This window comes from Symphodus melops, assembly GCF_947650265.1.
Source record: "Symphodus melops genome assembly, chromosome: 8".
Classification (NCBI taxonomy): domain Eukaryota; kingdom Metazoa; phylum Chordata; class Actinopteri; order Labriformes; family Labridae; genus Symphodus; species Symphodus melops.
Window position 1 is genome coordinate 26,361,123 of NC_136698.1, and position 25,302 is coordinate 26,386,424.

At 42.8% G+C, this 25,302-nt stretch overlaps 1 protein-coding gene across 1 annotated transcript in view; it reads right to left on the reverse strand.

The window, feature by feature from the left end:
• Positions 1-24,947, reverse strand: part of prdm5 (PR domain containing 5) — a gene marked incomplete at its 3' end in the record, with an annotated part of 38,650 nt that extends 13,703 nt beyond the window's left edge. The window contains exons 1-13 of the mRNA XM_079351128.1: positions 24,603-24,947; positions 23,801-23,884; positions 21,667-21,789; positions 17,521-17,689; positions 17,230-17,407; positions 15,917-16,009; positions 15,702-15,823; positions 14,949-15,028; positions 11,064-11,148; positions 10,807-10,964; positions 10,282-10,375; positions 6,161-6,321; positions 3,291-3,384 (exon numbers count right to left, since the gene is read on the reverse strand). Of these exons, the coding sequence (XP_079207254.1) occupies positions 3,291-3,384; positions 6,161-6,321; positions 10,282-10,375; positions 10,807-10,964; positions 11,064-11,148; positions 14,949-15,028; positions 15,702-15,823; positions 15,917-16,009; positions 17,230-17,407; positions 17,521-17,689; positions 21,667-21,789; positions 23,801-23,884; positions 24,603-24,701 (1,540 nt within the window). The 5' untranslated portion in view covers positions 24,702-24,947. The remainder of the gene's footprint in view (positions 1-3,290; positions 3,385-6,160; positions 6,322-10,281; positions 10,376-10,806; positions 10,965-11,063; positions 11,149-14,948; positions 15,029-15,701; positions 15,824-15,916; positions 16,010-17,229; positions 17,408-17,520; positions 17,690-21,666; positions 21,790-23,800; positions 23,885-24,602) is intronic.
• Between the last annotated feature and the right edge of the window lie 355 nt (positions 24,948-25,302).

Consider the following 25,302-nt stretch of genomic DNA (forward strand, 5'->3'; position numbering starts at 1 on the left):
CCGTGTGTCTGAGCCCGACATCATGTTCTCACTAAATAAAATCAAACAATAATCGAAGCCCAATACACGGCGCGTGTCCTGCCCCGCTTCTTCACACTCTCAAGCTGATGTTTGAAATAAGATTCGTCACAACACCAGAACTGTAAACGAGTTAAAGTCAGACTGTTTTCATGTTGAGTCATTTCTTTTTGTTGCAGACGCTCTAAACTACACACATGTGCAACGTTTTATTGAGCTCTCGCTGTCAGGTTAAAAAGAAGACCAAGGGTGCAGAGCTGTTTCAAAGGTTAGTAGTTTAATTTTTTATTTAATTGTTTATATTTTAGAGACTTTATTGATGCCCGGGGGGGGAAATCGTGGTTCACACTGTTTTTGTCGAGACATGCTTCTCTCACAGACACACAGGCCTGAATCACACGCGTGCACAAACAGGACCTGCAGACGTGCAGAGAGCGCCCCCTGAGCTGCTCAAGGGCACCTCGGCAGTGCACGAGCTCTGCACCAACTTTCATATTCTGCATCGAGACTCGAACCGGCGACCCTCCGGTTCCCAACCTAAGTCCCTGCGGACTGAGCTACAGCCGCTGCAAGTTAGTCATCAATACTGTCAGTCAATGAAATCAACGATTGAATCATCGTTAAGCGGCACCAAACCTCAGAACATGTTGAAAACTCATCCTGGAAGTTTTTTCTTTCAACATTTTTAAATTGTTTGTGATTACTGTCGTTTTCCTGTTACCAGAATTTTACAAATCAAACTACATTAATACTTGATCAGATACCACAGTAACAACGACAGACCAATTCCAGATTAAAAACTATTAACGGGTTATTTTATTAGAATTTGCACTCAAACTTTCACAATGTCTAAAATGCACAAAGACTTCGGCACTGTCTCTCGACCATAACGTCTCCAACTCTCTCTCTCTTTTGGAAAGCAGATTTTTTTTGGGGTTGAAAGTCAGAAAGATTTTTGGTATCCCGGATCGTCACATAAACAGAGACTGTATCATTTTAAAACACGCTGTTGAAAAGTACGTTTACATGAAACCTTTCTCACTCTCAGAAAAGCTCCCCGGTGTTTGCTGGTAAACTGACGCTGGGAGGAAATCTCCATGAACTCCTTACAAAGCCCTCTGTGTTTAGCAGGTAAATAATCAATGCTGACTTTTTGCCTGTGAAGCAGGAAGACAAACAAGATTAAGTTTTCCTGTCGACGCTCCAGAGAAGCTGTGGATTTAAGAAGGTCTTTACCTCAGCTGGTCGCCGTCTTTAACAGGCTTGAGACGGACCAACCAGCCGTCTTTAAAGCTTCACTTACACCAACAGTGTGGGTTTATGATTCAGCCGACAAATTCCACCTTTATCACACAGTTTATGCATCCACACATGGGTCATGTGTACCCACAAAATCACCCCTCACTGTTTGAGGACAAGTCGTCAGGACTGTCGCCCAGGGAGATTATTTTTTCCCCTCACGCACAAAAACACAACAAACAAAAAAAAAGCCCAGCCTATAGAATGAGGGGACAGATTTACAGCCAGTCGGGGTCAGGGGTCCTCCGGCTGGATGCTTTCTTGGAGTGGTCTTTTCTCTCTTTACTCCTTTCTTTCTTTGAGGTGTCCCCTCGGCTCCCACCCCTCCCCCAGCATTCCTCTCTTTTGTTTATTCTATATAAATACAATCAGAGCGGGCCCACACTGGTATACATTCTCCCTCTCTGTTGGTTTGTCCTTCACACATACACACATGTACGGAGACACACACACACACACACACACACACACACACACACACACACACACAGATACAAAGGGAGCTGTTGACAGAGTGTGGTGGGTTTGTAAAGGGACCACCGTCCGACCACCACGCAAACACACACACACACACACACACACTCTGACAGAATAATCTTGTTGCAGAGTTGCAGAGGGAACATGTGGTTCATAATTCACTGCAGCTCATATCGACTCTTTCTATCTGCACTTCCTGTTTGCCACGTGGACTGGTGCGGAGAAAACTAGTAGCTGTTGAGTACATACGCCGTCTATGAACATCGCCACCTCATCCCACTCACTTACTGTACCAGGAACATGTCGATCATGTCCCAGGGGGCCGAGAGGAAAAAACTCCGGGTGAAGTCGGAGTGAAAAAATGTACATTTGCGTTCACACATGCTTCACATGTTTTCAGGATGAGCAGATGACAAAAACACCTTTCAGTATACACACTTACATTGGGCACATTGGCCCCCCAAGCAACCAACCGTAATATATAAACAACTAAATCAATGAATATGTGAATGAAGGTTTGGAGAAAAAAACCCCAAAAAAACAGAATTCCGATGACATGATCTTTTAGCCGGAGAGTCTGAAGCTGGCAAACAAGCCGAGTGAAGTGTTGATTTAATCCCAGAAACACTAGAGGACAATAAGAAGACGAGCTCAGAGAGAGCGAGGACGATGAGACGGGCCAAGAGATGGCAGAGGAAAAGAGACCATGAACAAGTGTGTGTGTGTGTGTGTGTGTGTGTGCCAGGGCTTTGCACCACGCTGTTGGTAAGGAAACACACTGGAATGTGTAGCTTTCCAGTTTAAGGCAGTTTAATGAACATCCAGGGCTCCATCGGTGCAGCTGTGTAAAGACTGGAGGACAGAAATAGTGTCACATCAGGCCTGGATTTTAAAATGATAAAATGTGTTTATTTAACCTTCATTCAGATGTTTCCTGGTGTAAAGTGTGTGTGTGTGTGTGTGTGTGTGTGTGTGTGTGTGGAGCAGCTCTACTCAGCAGCCTCTTCTTTAATATGATCACCTGTTCATAAGCTGCATGTTCTGAGAAGAGGAGGAATGACAGATATCCAGGTGGGAACAAACAGGAGGTTTCTCATCTTCCTCCAGTAGCTAATAAAAAACAGGATAACCTTCCACATTAATCCTGAAAAACATTCCCTTTCACGACGTCTCGTAGGTTCCCTGAGACGCATCACATTATTCATGCTTGGCTCAGTTTCATGAGTCTGGTTTTGCCAAAGATTTCTGCCTCTTAAAAGGACGTTGTTGTTTTTTTTTCACTTCTCACTCGTCGGGTCTTTCCCCCTTTTTGTTTGTGAAGTATCTTGAGATAACGTTTGTTGTGAATTGGCGCTAATGCAAATAAAGATGAGAGAAATGCCCTCATGTACACGTGTTACGATGATACTCCACATCCCACACTTCAGCAGCTGACGTTAATGGCATCTGAAAGGAGGGTAGATTTCACAAAGCGTCGCTGCAGAGAGGCCACTGACCTGTGTGGCTGCGGATGTGGACCCTCAGCGTGCCGTTGCTGGCGAACTTCTGTCCACAGTACGGGCAGATCTTCTCCTTCTCCCCCGTGTGAGTCTGAGGACAACGCAGACATGTGGTTAATGTTAGTCCCATTACATTACAGAGTGAAATGTGAATCAATGTCCTCATCGGGCTTTATCCTGCTGCATCTTCAAACATGATCTCATTTATGTTCTCTTAAAGTCACTTCACCATCTCGATTCCACCTTGAACAAATCAGAGCTTATTTTTTAAAAAGCACCGCCTGGGCAGGTTCAGAATGCACAGATATCTAAGTACAAAATGGAGATGCACACGTTTGCATGACAGTGGATCCACCGAGCTGAAGGCAGGATCAAAGAAGAGACGATGCAGAGCCCAGGGGAGTGAGGGCCCGGGTGCACGTACACATTCATCACCTCCCAGCTCTCCACACTGTCAGGCCCTGCACACTCATAAGGTCTGCACATGCAAACAGAGAAGAAGAGCGTGCTACCTTTTCCTCCACGCACGCCCCCCTCCTCTCATTTCTTGTTGAAAAGTGTACCGTGAACCCCCCCCCCCCCCCCCCCCCCACACACACACACACACACACAAACCGCTTGTACAGAATAATCGAGAGTATGAAAAGCTGAAACTCATAGCGACAGTTTCAACAGCAGGACAACAATACAGGAACACCTCCTCTCTGGGCCCCCATCCTTTCCTGCATCACCCCACTGTGTCCCTCTGACACCTCGGGTGTTTCGTTACAAAGGCTCCATCCACACATCCTCCAACACACACACACACACACACACACACACATACGTGCACAGTTGCATACACACTCACAAGCTCACTCACATTCAATCAAGCACGTTTAGCAACACATGTCCCTGATGGAGCTGCATTGCATTAAAGAGCTTGTTGTTTGTAAGAAAGAGAAAACACCTGGAAACAGCGAAGCGGTTCACGTGGGAACATCAACTTTCAAATCATGGAAGTGGAATTTATGAAGATCTGTTGGAGTCTCTTTGAAGCTTTTTTTTTTTATGTATAATTAATCTCTTGGTCTCTGCATGCTGGAGTCATTTCTTCCAGCCAAGCACTAAAGAAGATGATACCATCTACGATACATGCACATACATGCTGCTCACACACACACACACACACACACACATCCACTGCAACACCAAAGTGCTGCATGAAAAACTCTGCTCGGCTTTTCTTCCAGATATGAAGCGAACTCTGCTGCAGCATCCCGCAGGAACGAGAGCCGGGAATTAAACAAAGAATGCACAAACTCCGGGTTCAGTTGGGATAGTGTTTGTTACTTTTCCTGCTTGGAGAGTCGTTGACACGATGTCGTCGTGTGCAGATATAAAGCAGAAGATCAAAAGATGTCTTGACTTCTCCTCCTCCATGTACTCGACCTCACCTGAGTAATCTCAGACAGGACATTTCATTTGTTCTTCTGTCCTCCAGTTAAAGTTTGATCACTAACTATGATGTGATGACTGAAGTTAGCTACAACAAAGCCAACATCCAACTTTTTTTTTTTCCCCCAAACAACAAACTTTAAAGTAGAACATTTTATTATATGATAACAGCTGGATCTCTAATAACAATCATTACTCGCAGATTAACTGAGAAGATGAGTTCAGTCAAGTTGTCAAATTGTGATTGTTCATAAACTAGATCAGATGTTGGCCTTTCAAAACCTTTAGCTACTTATTTTACTTTGGACATTCTGAAGTCAAACATGGCGACTTTGATCCAAAGCGAACACGGCTGGAAGAATGATCAGGATTGTTTGGGGGCCAAAGTTTGCTCAGACAAACACAGCTAGAGATTATCAGCGTGTACATTAAAGAAGACGTCAACATGGGTACAGCCAGAGGCGGGGTTACGCTGTGCATGTACACACAGCCTGCAAGATGTCGTCTCCTCGGCAACCTGGCTTTGATCAAGGCCAGATCTCCCAGCAGCCTCTGCTCCCGGCGGGGCAGGAGACAGTCCAACATGCCCGAGTCTTCCGTCCTACTGTTCGGAGACAACCTCCGAGACATTTTCTTTTTCACTGTGCCAAGAAGCTGTTTGGTTTCAATCTGGATTCATAACCGCTCCGGACGTTGTCAGATTCGGAGGTCGTAATCTGCAGCCAGATCTGTTTGGAGCTCAGGAACCCTGCAGAGCTAATGGACTAACTGCCATTTCTAATCAACGCAGGAATTGATTTTCAAGCTTTCGTGGGCAGTCAGGATGGTGTTCTCCGCCAGGTGTGACAGTCCAGATATTAGCACAGTTAGCTGCCCCGCGCTCGTGAGACGAGCTGCAGGTCTGGACACAATGGAAACATGTTTCTAATGCAGCTGCTGCAGACGTTGATTTTCTGCCTTTAAATTCAGCAGTTTAGAGTCCCGCATGACTTTCTGTTTATTTGAGTTTCTTAATCCCTGAGGGTTCACACGCCGTTATCTTTTAGAGACGTGCATCTCACACACATCAAACAGGAGATGTGGACATGCATGAGTGCTACGCAGGGCGTGCAACAGAGTGGTTGAGGGTTCGGTGCCTTGCTCAGGGGTACATCAGCAGTACTTAGGAAGTGCACTGGCGCCTCTCCAGCAATCAGAACAACTTCTGTATTTTGATTTCTGTATTTAAAATCTCTGCCTGCTCGTTTCCATTTAAACACACAGAATGTAAATTACCACCGTCGGGGGGCTTTCCAGAATATTCTGGGGGGGATTAACACGTTGTTTTCAAACACATGCATTTAAAATAAACACAAAAAAATGGCTGCTTGAACTGAATTTGAGGAGAACGTAACAGCTCTGCAATCACACTGTGTGATGGTGGTGTTTACCTTTTTGTGGCTCTTGAGGACGGACGGCGTCACAAAGGCCTTCTCACACAGGTCGCACTTGTACTTCTTATGACCATCATGCACCACCTGGATGTGCACGTTGAGCGTGTCCTTCCTCTTGAAGGTGGCGTCACACTGGTCACACTTGAATGTCCTCTCACCTGCGGGAACATTTGTACGAACCATTTTCACTGTCATCCATTGTTGTTTGTGTAAACACACGGTCATCACGCACAGCGAGAGAGGAACCAATTTCAGCGGGGCGATTGTGCCGCCAGAAACAAACAAAGAGGGCTTTTTCATCGCACCAGACAACCCCAAACAATGCTCTATAGAAACCGTCCTGTTCTTTTGGACAGAACTCATCTTTTTTTTGTGTGTGTGTATTTGTAGCGGCCCTCCCAGGGGAAACAGTAAAACTAACTGCTCTGCCATATGTTTCATCCGAACGTCGGAGCAGAAAACATGGCGTTTTTATTAATCCTTCGCTGAAAAGCAGTAAAAGTGCAGACAGACAGTCCTCAGACAGTGTCAGCTGTTCACAGAGAGCAGCCTGATGTTTCCCTTCACGCCTCTGCTCGCCGCTCCGCACAACAGCCTCTATTGTTGAAGAGTGGTTGTTTCCATTATATGGAGATCATTCAATTTCCACAGAGGAGCTTCGAGAGGCTGTGTGTGTGTGTGTGTGTGTGTGTGTGTGTGTGTGTGTGTGTGTGTGTGTGTGTGTGTGTGGCTGGCAGGAGCAAATGGTTACAAGCTCATGCTCACACTCTCATATTACCAAGGACGATGATGGTCAGCTTAGTAACAAGAACACCAGTGAAAGCTGAAGTTCATTATGTTTTGTGTAAAATCGACACTTGACACTAATTAATCTCAACGACACCCTCGCATGAAGATCTCATTATTATTATTATCAGGGTAATAAACGGCGTGTGCGCCCACACTGACGTGCCCATGGTCACTTCACACAAAGTTTTCTCAGGCGGAAAGTTACCAAACCCCCGACCAGCCCAAACAGGAAACGCAGTACAGATGATGCATGTGTGATCATCCGACGATTGATTCTGTTTTTTGAAGAAAACGATTTGCAAGAACTAACAAAGCGCTCTCGCATGTGTTTTTATAGAAACGACTAAAAAGACATTTGTTCTTATATTAATGCGCAAGTGATTAAAGACAACCTCATGCAATCAGCGGTTCATCTACATCTAAACACTTTGGATTATTCAGACACTCAACTAAACTCGTTCAGCCTCAGAAATGCAGCTGCTTTCAATTCTCAAAATTAAAAAAAAAAAAAAAAAGTGTTTGGGTCAAAAAGGTTCAAATATTAGAACAAATATTAAAATACAGCAATCATCTAAAATGAGTCTACAGTCCAAGCATTAAGCTCTGATTTGACTGACGGATTAGACATTTTTGATTTTGATATTTTACGGTTCAAATCGAGCAGCTGTGTGGAAAATCCCCTCGGACTGACAGCTGCACGACGATCTTTATCTAGGTTAAATAGCTTTCCGTGATAATTATCCATCATAAACACCTGATAGCTCAGACTGACAATCTGGCATTTCTGCTTCACACCAGATGGACCAGTCCACCTAGCCAGCAACAGTCGTCTTAATCCACCTCATGCTGAAAATGACAGACAGCCTGATTCGGGGTTAAAGGGTACATGAGCGATCCACGGGATACCTCATCACCTTACTGCACACCTGCTGCTGACACACTCGACATGTGATGTGACAGTGATACAAGTCGGTCGAGCTGCAGGTAAATGGAGCTCTGTGTTAAAATGCTGCTCTCTGACATACTTTGTATGTGTGCTGGACGTCCTGTTGAGGTTTATGAATGTGTTTGTCGGGCTGCTGGGGAGGACTCGGTGCAGCTCGGGAGGGGAGCTGATTCAAAAATATTAAACGCACGGGCCAACAATTTCTCCCAAACCCTTCCACACATGCTCCTCGAGTATTCTGTGCATCTTTACTGCTGGGATTCAAAGGTTCAAAACATGACTGCTTTAAACTCCTTATCCCAGCATACAAGCACAGAGAGAGAGAGAGAGAGAGAGAGAGAGAGAGAGAGAGAGAGAGAGAGAGAGAGAGAGAGAGAGAGAGAGAGAGAGAGAGAGAGAGAGAGAGTCCACCTCGGATACAGTAGGAGGCAATAGGCCGTCTTTCCCTCATGCTATGCTTCACTGTTGGTTCACATGGGTTACATGCTGTCCCCTCTCACTTTTATGGTGTTTGCAAACAACAACACAACTGCTAATCTGCATATTTAAGATATTCAACTTCAGGGTAAAAGCCTGAGCAGCACGTGCAGAACGCTTGGGCCAGTTTGGGTCAGGTTGAGGTGTTTGAGTTCATCGATCCCCGACTTTGAGAACATCGATTTCAGACCGTTGAATTAACATTTTAAAAGTTCAGTTTCAGATGGACTAACACAATGACTCGCCTCTTTCTAAGTGCATGTAAAGATCCTGACTGTGTGAGCGTAGCAGGTTTTCTGTCCTGCTGCCTCAGGTGTCTGCAGTATCTTTTTAATGCACTCAGGTGTAGTGAGATCCAATTTAAACCCAGGTGTAACCCAGGTCACAGAACATGTAAATAAAACAACCTAATGTTAAAATTATTATTGTTTGAAAATAAATTAAATGTGATACAGTGAGATTAATTAAATATTGATAGATTGATTGATTGTTATTTTTTCGAACAAGCATGTACCTTACAAAAAATATTTCTTAAAGCAAAAAAAAACAAAAAACATAATGTACATAAAACATACTTATCGAAAGAAAAGGGAGTGGGAAGAAGTATTTATAATTATATTATTATAATATAATTAGAGTTTAAATGTTTCTCTCTCCTTGAATTTGACATTTTCTGATTTCTGTTGCCCTTTTTTAAATGTTATTTTTACGTTTATGATAAAGACACTTTAAAGTAAACATGCGCTACAGAAGACTATTAAACTATCACTTAAATATGATGAACATGCACCTCTTCATCGGTCTTCATGATTCAGTGATCATCATTCAGTTGGACACATGACTTGGACTTGATGTTACCTGGACAGGCTTTGCTTCATTTTCTCACCGCGGAGCTTTTACATGTCCTCTAACACATCTATTCTCTCCCCTCCAGTGAAACCACACACTCGATCCTCCGCCCCACATACTGTCCAGAACACTACACCAGCTCTGGTGTTATATAGCCGTCCTCCTGAGACAGCAGCAGGAAATGCCTCCAGCTTTACAATCTCTTTGTTATCGGAGTCAATGGGAGGACCGGAGCTGCATCCTGCAGACGCTCCACCATCTGTGGCTTCACAGCATCCAGAGACCACCAGAGTGACCGAACACTTCCCACTGTGTCCCCGGAGGACAGTTATCATTTCTGTCATTATGAAGATAATCAAGAGAGTTTCAGGTTTGATTAAATGACCTCTCTGGGAATATTCTAAAATATGAAGATAGTTACAGTCCTGCTTTGACATTGTGATTTGTTATTTTTGCCTTTTTCTAATCAGAAATGGAAACAAATAGAAACTTTATTTCGCTACAAAGAAAAAGAGGAAAAAAGGAAATATTTTAATGTTCATGTGATTAAGCATCATCAGGTGTTAGTGTGCACTGGGAATAGACCTGAAATGGTCTTCGACATATAAATGGCAGTTTTTTGGGTCGTTAAACTCTTCACTTTAAAATGAAAGTTGTAGATTTATTTAAAAATATATATATATTTTATAAACTTTAATAATCTCCGAGGGGGAAATTATGGTTTTCATTCTGTTTTCGAAAATAAAATTAATGTATTATTGTAGAGACACGCGTGCACAAGCAGGACCCGATGCCTTGCTCAAGGGCACCTCGCCAGTGCTCAAGAAGTGGTCTGGCATCTCTCCAGCTACCAGACCAAATTCCGTATTTGCACTGGCATCAGGACTTGAACCGGCGACCCTCCGGTTCCCAACACAAGTCCCCACTGAGGTACTACCATCCCCTTTTGTTTTTTATTTTTTATATTGCATGAATCATGATGGTGCAGCTGTCCTAACAGATACGTTTTCTTGATCACTGCGTGCAGGATGATGAGAACACACGCTATTATACTTACTGTTGTGGATGAGTAGGTGACGCTGCAGAGAGAAGGGGGTCCTGAACAGAGCTTTGCACTCCTCACACTGGAAGGGTCTCTCCTCAGAGTGGGTCTGCAGAGACACAGAATCCCAGCAGCATGTTTATAAAGCGTAAACAGATCCCCTCTCGTCAGTGTGGACGCTGATGAAGCTTCTTAAATTGATGCCGAGGCTCCGTGGCTGATTTGGTTTGTTGACTTGATGAAGACAAGCAGCTTGAGGGGCTTTAAGTTCAAAGTGCTTCTGTTTTTCTGCCCCCCCCCCCCCCCAATCAATCTGAGTGACACGGCAATCCTAAAAGTAAACACGGGGGAGCTCAGGGGGGAGCAGTCCAGAGACCCCACAGATAACAGCCACCAACGAGAGCCTGATTGATTACAGCCTCGCTAATAATTCAATCTTTGAAGTCATCTCCCTTTTATTATACGTGTTAAAAAAAACAATAATCGGCACTATTACACAAGGAATCATCAGATTTCATGAGTGACAGCAGGACTGCTCACCTTCTTGTGATTCTTGTAGACGTTGCGGTGAGCGAACTCTTTCCCGCACAGTTTACATTTGTACGGTTTGTCCTCGCTGTGGATGATCTTATGAGCCGTCACCTGGTCCAGGCGCTTGAACGAGCGGCTGCAGATCTCACAGGTGTACGGTCGCTTCTCTACAGGTGTGACAAGCAGGGACACAGGTGCATTCTGGGTTAACGGAGGTGAAACCGACTGTTTGAAAGGGACGTTTGTGTTGTTGATGGATGTCTTACCTGAGTGTGTGATCATGTGGCGTTTCAGCTGATTCGTAGAAATGAACTTCTTGTCACACGCGTGGCATTCGAATATTTCATGTACCTGAACAACAAAGTGAAAGAGAAGGCATTTCATTCTGCTATCTATAACAATAGGTTTAATTTAAAAATCAGAACAAACGCACAAAGTGCTATACTGGCAGCTGCAAAACAGCCTGTAATCCCTGCTGTGTAATCCCTGCAGGCATCTGATCAAAGTTCATCCACTGAAGTTTTTTGCTATTCCAAGTGTGACAACATCTATAACGTTGCTCTTTTTGAAATCCCCACAGTCCATGGACAAACTTTGGTCATTTTAAATGTTAAATTAGTTTCCAACGTAACATCTGTGCAACAAACACTCAGCACTAAAAACAGCATTAACTTCTGTGTTACTCTGTAAATGATCCTTTCTGTCATGGAATTAGTCACTATTGGCAACTACACCGTTTATGCATGTTTTCATTGCATGATTGTGGACGCTTGTTGAAATGACGTTAGGCGCTGCAGACGCTCTCTACCCCTTGAAAACTGTTTAAAAAATTAAAAAAATGCCAGGTGGACACAGAGCCTATGTCGTCTGTTTTTGTTGCCATGGTAACTAAACAGATAGCCTATGCAAATAATTTGATTTTTACTGGAACCGTGTCAAGGCTTTAGGTTCTGGTATCAAAAAAAACCTGAAACACATTAATCCTTAAAACAATATAAGCTTTAAAACTTCAGTTTTCTTCAAAAAAAAAAAAAAAAAAAAAAGTTCTAAAAACTTGTGTGTGAGCGAGCGTGTCAAAGTTGAAGGATCCCGGCGCGCGATGGCCTACGTAAACTGAATCGGGTCCGTTTTCATCAGACTGATGTCCACAGACAGAAAAGCAATTAAAGTGATGAAAAGTTTCAATCTTTTTTCTGCTTCAGAGAGCGGCTCTCATAATTGCACATTCAATAGTTCCCTGGCGTACAGCTACAATAGCGATATGCTAATGCGGAGCAGCTCCTCTTGTCACAGCTGCTGATGCGAAAGCTTGTTCAGCTAAATGATGATAATGGCAGATTTAAGCTGCTTTGGAGCTAGCGTGTCTTTATGGAGGTTTGATTGCTGCTCTGCAAGAATCACACTGCATGCCCGAATGTCTTCAGTTCACATTTAAGAATATAACATTTACAAATGTGTGTCTAACACCACTTTCCATCTTAATGAAATGCATTAACCCAAAATGCATCTTTTGTCCAAATCTAATGTAACACTGACCTACATTCATGGAAGATTCAGCCTTTCAAAACTTCCAATTCTTTAACAGACAATGGTTCAGACGATTGTGCATGATTGGAAATATGTTCTGCCGTGATGGTCTGCACAAAGCAGAACTGGCACACAGACACATAAAGAGGCCACAAAGGAAGAATACCTATTTTAAAATGCCCCGGAGATTTGAAACAGGAGAATACTGACACACAGACAGGTGAAGTAGGTTAAATGATCCACTGCAGAACTATGTCACCACTTCCAGGTGACTTTAACTGTTGGACAGAGAGGAAGCGGCTCGTTGGATTAATGCCTGCTGATTTATCCGGATGATAAATGTTGACAAGGGGAAATTAAATTCCAAAACGAACAGCTGAGATAACTGATGATGGGTGTTAGTTGATGAATGCCGTTCATTAACATTCACAGACTGTTAATGAACGAGACTATTTGTTTCAGAGAGAATCATCTAGAGCCAAACATCAGAAGAGCTGCTTCCCAGTCCCGAAGCAGAAACACAGCCTACAGGGATCATAAGGACAACAAAAACAACCACTTCAATGTCGTTGTTGAGTTTGGTGTAACATTTCCCCCAAACAGGAGCTCCTGTATTTACTGCTCTTGTCTTAATCTCTGCTGAAAACCTGCAACTTTTACAGCTAATTAAATCATCAAATAATCAGGTGTAGAGGCCAGAAAACATGTATGTCTAATCACGTTATTACCTTTGTGGAATAATCATAAACTGATACCGTCATTGTATAAGAAGTGGACGGAGCTCCCATTTTAAAAAGCGAAGCCAAAGCAGAATGACCTTAGAAGTGCTGTCTTTGTCATGTCCAGCGGGGGGGGGGGGGGGGCAGGGCAACTTCACTTGTCGTTAAGAGGTCAGATTGTACAGAAGTCTATGAGAAAATTAACTTACCTGTCTGATGATTTATTTCCTTGTTCAACAATTTACCAATTCGTTTTCTTTGTCTCAATCTGTACAGTCGTTTAAAGCTTTCTAAAATACAGCATGATGTTTGTTTTTATGCGTTTAACTTTTAACAGCTCAACAGGATTAGCCTACACACACACACACACACACACACACACACACAAACACACAAGTTCTTACAATAATGACCTTCATGTTAACTGCTCAGTGAGTGTGTTGTCATATTATTATTATTATTAGCTGCTTTTAAAATAAGCCAAATAAGTCATGTTAAGCAATACGTTTCACTCAAACACACTCCCAGCTTTTCTTTTCTGATACGTTTGGTTTAAAGGTCCCATGTTCTTCTTGTTCTGGTTTTAGATGCTCTGCAGTGAGTTCTTCAGGTGTCTTGTGCATGTTTAGGCACATCTATTTGCGAAGTCTGTCTTCACTTACTTCCTCCTGTTAGCAGTAGCTGCATGAACGTTCGGTCCTTAGCCCCTCCCCCCCTTGTTGTTGAAAATGGGTTTGTGATGTCACAAACCCATTTTCAGCAACAACAGCAACAACAGCAACAACAGTGACACATGATATCACTTGTCCATGCCCATTGGCTCGTTGTAGTAGGCATAAGCTCCCCTCAGACTTACTGTAGCATTGCTAATATGATAAAAGGGGCGGGACATATCCGAGAACAAAGTCGGAAGACTGACCAATTACTAGGGAGCAGATCGGCCAACCAATCAGATCTGACTTGGCGCATGTGGGGATCTTTTTTTTGGGGGGGGGGGGTTTTCTCTTGGTGGGGGATTCTGAGCGTTACAAACACAAGCAGTACATTAAAAAAAAAAAATTCAAACATTAGTGATTGTGACCTCACTTTAGCTGACACACAAGTGAGATATATGATCTCCAAAAAGGGAATAATATGCTAGGCCCATTTTTAATCAATGTTAATATCAAAGATACTATAAATTACAGATGGACCTTTCTAACGCAGCTACTGCTCTTGTCAGCTGACATTATGTCTGTTTTAAAACAAATCTGTCTTGTAGCTCCGCCCTTTCTTATAAAGATATACTCGATATCAAACTCTGACAGCAATATCACAACAGACTGAAAGGCCGAACGCTGAGCAGCAGCATTTCAAAAAGTGCTTGGTGACGTTATGGTAGCAACAACTACACTTCCCTGGTAGCTAATAGCATTGGCCCTAAACAGAGCCACAATAAAGAAATACATTAAAACACTGTCAAGTGGAGTTTAAACAGCCCAGTTAAAATCTGTAATCCATCAGAAAGAGGGGAGAACTCTGACGCCAAGGTTAAGACCTAATTGTCTGCCGACAGCGCCTCTTAAATTTCACAAGACTTGCGGGATGAGCTCGTGAAAAAGAAACCAACCCTCTGCTCTTTGTCACTCAGAATAAAAATTGTAACAACTCCATCATAAAGACGCCCTCACATGGAAACAGAGACACTCCCACAAAGTGAACTCAGAGGCTCAGGAAGCAGAGACCAGACTGGGTTTAAGAAAAACACTGTGAGTGGGACTTACGGGAAGAAACAGCGAAAAAGAGACATCACTGTAAAAACGGATCATGCAAAACTGCTTAAGCTTTTGTAAATCCTCTCAGATCCAATGCAAAGTATCTGCTGGGGATAATCTGAGCAGTGCTGGGGACGTTGTCGAGCCTCACCTTTCTGTGCTGCTGCAGATTCAGAGAGGAGGAGCATTTTCTGTTGCATATGTTGCACGTCAGTTTCCGGCGTGCACTTCCTAAAAGGAGAAGGGGAAATGGGTGACAAATAACCAAACTAACCAACTTTGAGCAATTATGGCTAATCATTTTTTGAGTGTTTCAGCACAAAGTGACAGAAAATAAAGGAAGGAAAACTGGAAACTGAAAGATCCTTATTATACAAGCCCACCATCCCACCATTCAGAGACCCTCCCCTTATCCCCGTCTCAATCACTTGCCCCACATCTGAGGAGTCTGATCCACTTCCCGTCGCCCACACACACACACACACACACACACCCCTCATCCTGACCACATTTGTTAAACATAAAACCCCGGCTCTCGGCTCCATCAGCCTCTGAGATGGATGTCTTAATCTCGGGTTGATACTCGGTTCACGTGTTTCGGCTGCTCAGATCCCCGCTGCCCTACATCCCATCATAAATAGCTTTGGAAGTCCAATTATCTGAAGGAGTGAGCTGCCCCAGAACACACAGGTCAGCAATTATGGAGCGCAAGTAATTAGAGATGTGTCTCAACATTACAGAGATTTTAACTGATCGAGGTCAAGCACTGTTCCCGCGCTTCCTGGAGTGCTGAGGCTGCTAATGGACAACCATCTTCATGATATGACATTGTGTGTGTGTGTGTGTGTGTGTGTGTGTGTGTGTGTGTGTGTGTGTTTGTAGTACAGTAACAGAGAGAGCAAACCTGTGTGAACATTTCCTTTATGCTTCTTCAGAGCGTCCTTGCTCTTGAATCTTTTGCCGCAGCTCTCTGCCTTACAGATGAAGCGAGCGTCTCCTTTACAGGCTTCCTTGTGCTGCTCAAAACTGCAAACACAAAAAGAAGGAAATGCAAGAGACGTGTCCAAGCACACTGTAGGACACTGTGCACAGGCTTCTCTTTTGGACGGTGAACGTTACCTGGATTCAGAGCTGAAGGTGTTGTGGCACAGCGAGCACTGGTGAGCTTTAGAGTCACCCGATGGATCCAGTGACTCGGAACAATGCAAAACACTGAGGGAGGATTCAAAACCAAAAACAAATGAGGGAACACGTCGGAAATAAAACACATCAGAGTGAAGGATAGGAAGAGTACTATCAAATATTCAAAGTCAGATAAATAGATAGATCAGGTATAAGTCTTACTTAAGTTATCATCAGCCAATTTACATTTTGTTTTTTAGCAAAAAAATATGAGAGGGTAGGACCACAAAAGTAGTTTTAACTTCTATATATGATTTAAATTGTTTATTTGGTTTATTTTATTGCTTATACTTCTTATCTGTTTGTATTTCAACATCAATAAAAAAAGATAAAAATTGAAATAAGCAAATGTAATTTGATGCCCAAATGTCTTCAGTTTGTTGATGCAGGATTAGTTTGAGATATTAGGAAACACATAAACATAACCATCTGTTAAGACTAGCAGATGGTTAGCTTAGCTTAGCACAAACTCTGGAATCAGAGGGAAATAGTAAAGCCTGACTTATAAATGCTGCGTCGCAGCATGAGCCAAATGTTTGCACAGCTCTGCACCGACACAGAGGCCTGTGTGTGTCGGCTGGTGTGCACCTCCCTTAAAAACTGAACTACAAGCCGAACCGATGCAACTACAAGCCCTTTGATTGGACTGCTGGGAAGCCTGGTATTTATTGCATTTACAAAATAAAAAAAACGTCTATATTAAATAGAGATCTTTAGACGTACTTGTTGGAAGAATTAGCTTTGCATGTTTTAAACTTGGTGTCTATACAAAGCCTGCTTATAGCCTCTACCTGCTGCCAGAGGAGAGCTGCTCTCCACTGCTGGGAGAAGAAGGCTGATAAAAAGTGTTTTTCAAAGCTTACAGAGGCTTTCTCTTAAAGTTCTTGGTTCCATATCAGGGGTGCTATCTCATGAAGAAAAGCCATTTAGAGCCCACTGCAGATTTCTCCACCATCCGTTTACCTCATGATCACAAACTTCACCCAGCTGTAGTACAGTATGGGCATCCAGAATTTAAAATAAAGATCAGTATAATCGGCTAACCCTAAGCTAAGCTAACTGGTACTGACTCAGGTCTTATACTAGACTTATTATATTCAGATTTACTTATTGAAACCTTTTCTGTTTAAGGAGCAAATAAATGTTAAAGTCCCTCACGTGACAAACTGAGTTCAGACTTCTAATGACCTGCAGCTTGCTCGTGAGAACATGGAATCACACTAAAGTTAAGTGAAGGAACAGAAACGTACTGGCGCTGCAGAGCCTGTTTGATGGGGAACCTCTTGCCACAGTTTTTGCATTTGAACTCCTTCTCCTCCGTGCTGGGCCTCTGGTGCAGACTCTGAAGGTGGGCCGCCAGGATCTCCTCGCTGGGAAAACTGCTCTCACACAGCAAACAGGGGTGGTCCTCCTTCTTTATGACCAGCTCTGTAGAAATGTGACACGCACACATGGTGAGCTAACAGGCTAATGAAACATAATGTGATGAAGGAACTATCGAAGCATGACGAAGAAAAAGGACGTGCAGTCTCCATTTTTACCCATTTTAACAAGATGCTTGGCATCTTTACTGTTCGCATCTTCGTCTTCGACGTCCTCCTCCTCTTCCTCCTCCTCTTCCTCCTCCATGTCACTGTCCAGGTAGCCAATCAGGAGCTCTGTGTCTGTCTCTATGTCATCCACAGCCAGGTAAAAGATGTTCTCTCCGTCCTCAAAGAGAACAACATGGCAGAGACAAAACAGTGATCTGTTGGTTAACTAAATGATTAAACCCGCCGTCGAATGGTAAATGGACTTGAGCTTGCTCAAGGACACATCGGAAGTTGAGTCAGGAAGACAGAAAGTGATTCTTTTTTGCTGGCACATTCACTCGCTGTCATTCTAACCAATGGCACAGCCTTCCTCCCTCACTGTCAGCCTATCATCGTTCGGCTCCCCTTTTTAAATAAGACTCTTCCTCTGCCCTCGTTCCTTCATCACCGCCATCTTCATCAGCAGGATCATCATCCATCCCGCTCAGATTTTCATTCTCCAAACACATCAACCGCTCCAAAGAGTCCAAAGACTTTCTGTCAAGTCACATTTTCATCAATCATTGTAATTAATCTTTTTTTAATCTTAGATAGATGGATAGATAGATACTTTATTGATCCCGAGGGAAATTCAGGCTTCTTACTCGTCTCCCCCTGACTCTACCAACTGAGCCACAGCAGATTGTCTGTTATGGCTTTATGATGCATTCACATGAATTTAGCCAGACAGAAGACAGACTCAGTTTCTATTACTTTGGGAGGCAGCTCCAAAAAACTCTGCTGTTCACACTAAAAAGAGCAAATACTTCGATATCTTGAATTAGATCCAAAATCTTGTCAAGCGACATTTTATTTTTTTTTTATTTTTTTTTTAATTTTTAATGAATATCGCTTCGCTGTGTGATAACTCTTCCACTGTTGCTCCTGGACAGAGCAGGCACGTTCAGTTTAGAATCAAATATTATCTGCTGTGTTACGTGTGTGTGTGTGTGTGTGTGTGTGTGTGTGTGTGTGTGTGTGTGTGTGTGTGTGTGTGTGTGTGTGTGTGAGAAGGTGTAATGTTGATGGTACGTGTGTGACAGAACAAACCAGGAACAACAGAGCATGCCAAACAACGCAGAGCTAATCCTTTAGCTCTTTAATTCAATCTGTGGCTGAGTGCAGAATAGAAGCGGGCACAGGACGAGCCTACAACATGTTATAATCCACGAACCTCGTAATTAGCAAAGCCATGAAACACTGGCAGCACTCGACCCGACACATTTTAGAGAAATGAAGCAAATGAGAAAAGAATTCTTTCCAGGATACTCTTTTCTTTTGACCATTTATGGTTCTGCACGCTCGACGTATTGAGGCTGTTGAAGTCATTACACCCAGACAACAGTCTGTTAAGCCTGATTGAGGCCACAGGTCAAAACCTCAAAACTCTAAAAAATGGAGTCATTAACTTCCCTGTCGTTACAGGTCACGCTAATAAAATCAAACCATCATTCGGCTCGAACTACGGGATTCTAAATATACATAAATAATGATTAAGAAGAGGAAAGCTGCACAATAAAAGTCACTGTTGATGGAACGCAGAGCTTTAACCCACATGGACGACCTTTAAACGACCAATCACTGCGGGCACTCGGGTATTAACGGCAGGAACTTGGACCTCAGGCTCGAAATGTTTCATCTCCTCTTCTTATTTAACCTCCGTTTGTCGTCCATCATGAGAAAACAGCCTCTTTTTTTATCTTCTCAACGGGACATTCTCCAGATCCACTGCGCTTACGTGGAGTTTACAAGTGCGTATCAGAGTCTGCGTTGAGAAATTCTTTACATGTTCACCGGCTTAGCTTCTGTTGCTGCCGAGTTTATTGTCATAACTTTTAAACATGTACTTGAGGTATTTTGGAAATAACAAATAGACAAAGAGAGTCATTCCCCGTTCCTCCAAAAAAAAAACACAAGAACAAAAACACTCTCCACAAATCAAATAAGAGGCGACTGTTTGCTCATACACTATTTCAGTCCACGTACGACTCACTGGAATGTGTTCTTACATCTGCTTTAAGCAAGATCCTTAAAAAAGTGCACTAAACAAACAGGGAGATAAAGACCATGCAGTGGACATGATCAGTGATGGCAGCTGAATGACTTGTGTGCCTGCGATCAAACCACTGCAGTGCATCAACATCACTCGTGTCATATTGCTTTTATACATTTGTTCTTTATGTAGGGGCTAAAATGTAAAAAAAAAAAAAAAAATCAAGAACAGATTTGTTTCTCTCCACTAACTAACGTCCACTTTTTCAGCATCTACTTTTAATGAATTACCCATGCAGCTTAGCGTTTTCAGCACTTAGCATGCTAACTCCGTTAGCGACGCGTCTGCTAGTTTTAGTCGCTTCGCTCGCTCCACTCTCACCGCGCTCATCAATATCCCTCCTACCCCACAAACCAATTAAAATCAAGAGGGGGGAGGGGGGCGGGGCATCTGATGTCAGCTCTCTAAACAAAGGCCCTCAACTCTGTTGCTATGGTTACCACAGACCAGCTATTCAGTGTTGTTTACATTTATTTAATCAGGTTATCGTGCAGCCGGTTAATTATGGGTATGTTTTATATTTCAGCAGGGATGTAACGATTCACTAAAGTCCCGATATGATTCACGATACGATTTATTTTACAAAATGAGACTGAAGAAAATTTATTTTTATTTTTTCATTAAAAAAACACTAAAGCACCTCGTAATCTCTTTGGCTCTTACACTTGTTTGGGCGTGCGGGGCTAAAAAAACCCTGCTCGTTAATATGGTTTGGCCTCTGCAGTTGTCACGGTAACGCCTGCTTGTTACAACCAACCGTCTCTGCTCTACAGCTGCTGACGCTCGCCATTCGTTAGTTCAGAGTACCGATGTGAACCTTGACACCTTTCAATCCATCTTTAACTGCCTTAATCTTTACATCTCTATTTTTCAGAGGTAGTCGGACTGATCAACTGCCTCCGATAATGTTCGTTTAATATATTTAATATATATTCACACATATCATGATGCTCAAGAACGACTGAACAACACGACAGCTGCTGTACCCTGTGGCTTATTCTGAGTCACTTTAGTCAGATACAGCACGAACACTCCTGGATGTCTCCATAATGAAGACCGTCCGCGTCGTGTACCCGCGTGCTGGTGCTCGTGCATGAAGTGTACCGTGCAGAAGCATGAAGAGTCAATGGCCACCCAATCCGGACTTTAGAGTGAAAGCGTGCTTAGACACGGTACGGAGTGCCTCTCATAAGAGCAGAAGGTCTGCTGCATGACGCTATAATGAGAATATTTGCCTCCATATGAATTGATGTGATTCTCATATGAATCCATTTGAGTTGATCAGAGAAGAGGAAACATAATTCAGCGGTTTCTTTACATGCATGGAGATCGAATCGATCGATGGTCGTGCACCCATCGCAGGAAATAAACGTGAACGCCCCCTCCCAATCCCTCGCCATGAAACTCTCTGGTTATATCCTGCTGCTTCCTCACAAGAGCTCACTCAGATTCCACCTGAAAGGTGTGTGTGTTGGAGTTTTTCACGAGTGTGAACAAGGCTTAGATCAGCCTCTCGTCCAATCAGAATCCTCATGCAGGCTTTCTACACACAACAACGTTTTACAGCCTCCTGTTTACAAAGAACGATGAATCAAGTTGTTGCTTTGTGCTGCACATATCAAACATGGTTTTATGTTTTAAACTTGTCCAGATTATTGCATGGACGTTCCTTCTAAATGCTTTACCCACTTTCCACACCACTGACCATTGTACTGTAAAATAACTCTGACAAATGTCAAACTACATTCATGAAACAATCTGGGATGTCTTTCAAAATAAATACAATAAAAGTCGGAAACTTTGACCTTTTGCAAAGGAAAGAATGTTTGAGACTGAAAACAGTCTGTCGACTCCAGTTACAAAGAAAAAGGAACTAAATACTGGCATCGTGTATGTGAAGCCAAGTCAAACACAATCTCTCTTAGTGGTCACTTTACAGTCGTATTTTTGAAACAGAATGAGAAGCTTGTCTTGACAGATGTGTTTCGCCTGTAAAAAGGCCTTTCTAGTCCCTTCTTGTAGGTAGGTCTGAGGGATTCATTGTCCACAGAGAGGAAATTTACCTGTATGGCTGCCAAGTTCTTCTGCTCCTGTGCCGGCGCCTGATGGACAAACCGCAGCCAGTTGGCATGGCGTGGGTTACTCGCATCCAGAATATACAGCACGTCTCCCTTACTGCCACGCACCTGAAGACAAAAAAAAAAAACACACAATACATGAGCTGTGAAGTGAACCAATGATTCTTCTTCCTCTGAAGTCGCTTTCATGGCTCGTCTTCTGCGCATCAAAGTGCGTCTTCATCCATGTGAACATCTCCCCGGCTCGTCGCTCACAACGTGGCGGCTACAGATAACTACATCACAGCGTCTGTTTCTCCAGCAGCTTCCCAACCAAATGAGATGAGAGCGTGTTGGAATCAGCCACCGTCGACTGATCTGCCGTGTAATCAAACGTTTCTCTTTATAACAGAGAAACTGATGGGGAACATATTTGGACAGATCTGCAGCAGCTGTGCTCAGATACATGACGTGTTGCAGCTTTTATCGGCATGTAACTGGTGTTGTCATGCTGCCTTATCAACTATTAGAAAATGGAAGTCCTGTCATTTTGAACCAGGGCATGTTCAAACAGGTTTTCATGTATTAATTGACTTTGTATGATAATAAATAAATCATTCATAATGGACATTTTGGAATCACTGAAGTCGATTGCTTCAGCCGCCAACTGTGACATGATCCCTGCAGGAGCTTTTAAAGGCCCCTGAAAGAGCTTATTATGTCATCGAATAGAAAAATTGTTATTTTAAGTGTATGACAAGCATTAAAAAAAAGGATCCCTGCAGACAGAGAACTTTTTGTAAAGGTGTGATTTTTTTGTATTAAAGCACAAACAGGTAAGCAGGTTGTTACCTTTTACCAACGACCAGATTCTCTAGACACAAAGGAGATGCTGGTTATTTGTTACGGTGTGACTGTGGTGTCTTCAAAGTTGTGTCCAGATTTAAAACCATGTTAGTATGAAGACATCAGCATGAGACGATGGATCAGGGAGAGGTTTCAAGGTTTCAAGGTTTAAATACCCTCCCTGGAGTCTAATGTGCAGAGCACTGTAAGGACTGTTCATGGTGTCAAAGGAAGTTATCATCCCTGATCGTCTCCCACCCCCTGCATGGTCAGCTCCTTCAGTGACAGGCTCCGTTCATACAGTTTATACAGACGGACATCTTTAAGTTACTTGGCTCTTTTAACTATTTTCTTTCTGCTTGTTTTTTTTGTACATTTTTATGTTTTTATCTAATTTAATTTTGCACTGTGTGATTTTTCTTTGCTGCTGTAACACTTTAAATTTCTCCATCTGTGACATGAACAACGGATTATTTTATCTTAAAGTCAGTAAATAAAGTCAATTTGGTGATGTCATACTATGTGCTGCACAATAAAACATTTTATGAATTAACTTTAATAATTCATAATCAATTGCATGATTAATAATTAACAGCATATCATTCAGATTTAAAAAACATTTCATCAAACTGAAAGTACAGTGGATGACCGTGTCTCTCCCTCTCACCGTTATCGTGAGAGGAGAGGAGTTTAGGATGCAGCGCCGGTAAACGGCGATCTAATGTTGAAAATGTAAATAAACCTTTTTATTAAAACTCTTCAATGCAAGAAATCTGTTCCCCTCTCTCAGAAGTTCGAAGACAAAATTTAGCTGGAATTTTAAAATCAAGGGTAACAAATAGTCAGGCTGCTTTTTCAGACAGGATGAACACAAGTCTGTGATTTCTTTGATTGTGTTTAAAACCTCCAAACACCTTCGTGAAACATGAAATGTTTCCTCCAGCGCTGACAGAAAGACTTGTGGATGACGTCAGGGTGACATGTTTGCAGTTTGCTTTAACAATATAAAACAGCACAACTTTACAATGAAACCATCTATGATCCTTCCTTTCATGTTGTTAAACACCTGGAAAAACATTCTGTGAAAAAGGCAGCAAAACCGTGCAGCAATAACAACAACTATGTCACTGCTGAGTCTACTGGAGCAACTCGTCTTTTATGTCACAACCAGGTTCAAAAAGAGCAGAATCCAAGTCCCCTAAAGGAGTCCAGACTAGGATTAAACCATGTACATATTGGAAATGTAAGACCCTAAAATGTGCATAAAGGTGTAAAATAAAGAGAATGTGTTCACCTCCCACATAAGCCTGGTGTCCGAGCTTTCATCCAGCTCGTTGGGCAGCTTCCTCTCGCCTGCAAAGGGGCCAAATTTTTCTCCCTTTAAAACAAACACATGGGGTCATTTATCAAACATGATGACATCTTAAAACAAGTTGGCAGCAAGTATGGATCATATTCAAGCTTTATACATCCCAGTAGACTGCCCTGTCTGGGACTGTTGAAGCTGTGGGACACGCCTGCTTTTTTAACATGGCACGTGAATGCATCATTTAGCAGCCTGCTGTACATGTTTCCTTTTTGGCCAAAGACTACAAGGAGGGGGCGTGGCCACAAGGAGAACTCATGTCCATCCTCAAAGGGCTTTAGCACAGATTTAAATAACAATGTCATGTTAAATGTGAACACAGCTCTACCTTTACTTGAGCCCATTCATCCTCTGAAACATGCCACAGCTGCATTGCCCTCATATCTGGCTGCGGTGGGAAAAGAGCTGAAGTTGTAAGCTACAAATAGACATAAAAGTCGAGAGCTGTCACATTCATGTATTGTGATATGTGTCGTATTTTTACAACAGGCGTCGAGACCCTTCTTTCCCTTCTCGACATGATTACACTGTTGTGTAGCGCACGAGACACAACTGGAGCCGCTGTATCTACGTGGCACTTCACGTCAGAGCAGGCTGAGAGTTTGTCAGAGACTACCAAGAACAAGGCGAGCACAAAAAAACCTTCCGACATCGCTTCGAAGTTTCTAGAAGCATCATAAAAAAACGCTAAAACTCGGTTACAAAGTTGCCCCGGTCGGAAACTACAAACCTTTTTCACCCGCCTCGCCGTGTAAAGACCGATTCCATCCTGGACCTTTGACGATTTCAGGGAGAATCTGTCTGGCACATACATACCCAACATTGTCATTACTGGGGGAATGTTTTCCTCCAATGACAATAAGTTGGATTTCAAACGTGTCGGAGGAAGTGGACACGCATGTCAGTTTTGAATTTGGAGCAGATAGTTTTCTTCTTCAAAAGTGTCCAGGTTGAACTTCTGCTGCTCCTGCTGCTCGAAAGAAAAGCCGCGTTCTGATTGGTCCAAAGTTTGTAACCAGAAGCTACCTTTGCTGTCGTGCAGCAGTGAGTCCAGCCTGTGATTCATTCAAGAGGCTGCAATCTCAGCAATCAGCATGAAGACGATGAAAGCAGCAAAGAAAGTCCACAATATGGACTTTTTAAAAGTCTTGGCTATGTACATAAAATTGTCTGTAAACGCTGCGTTTAGGTTACTTACTGTATAGTTATAGTTAATGACATAGATGCCCCATGGGTGGTGCTTGCTGTCGTTTTGTGTTTATAGGTTAAACTTTAGTTGAGTTGTGTTTTCTTTGCATGTATGCACATTTACACATTTTTGAAGTAAATTTCTCTGGTCATGCAGCTGCTTCTATTTTTTGAATGTTTGGAGTCACTGAGTGTTTGTGTTATAGATGTTTTAGCCATTTTTATTGCCAGACATGAGACAT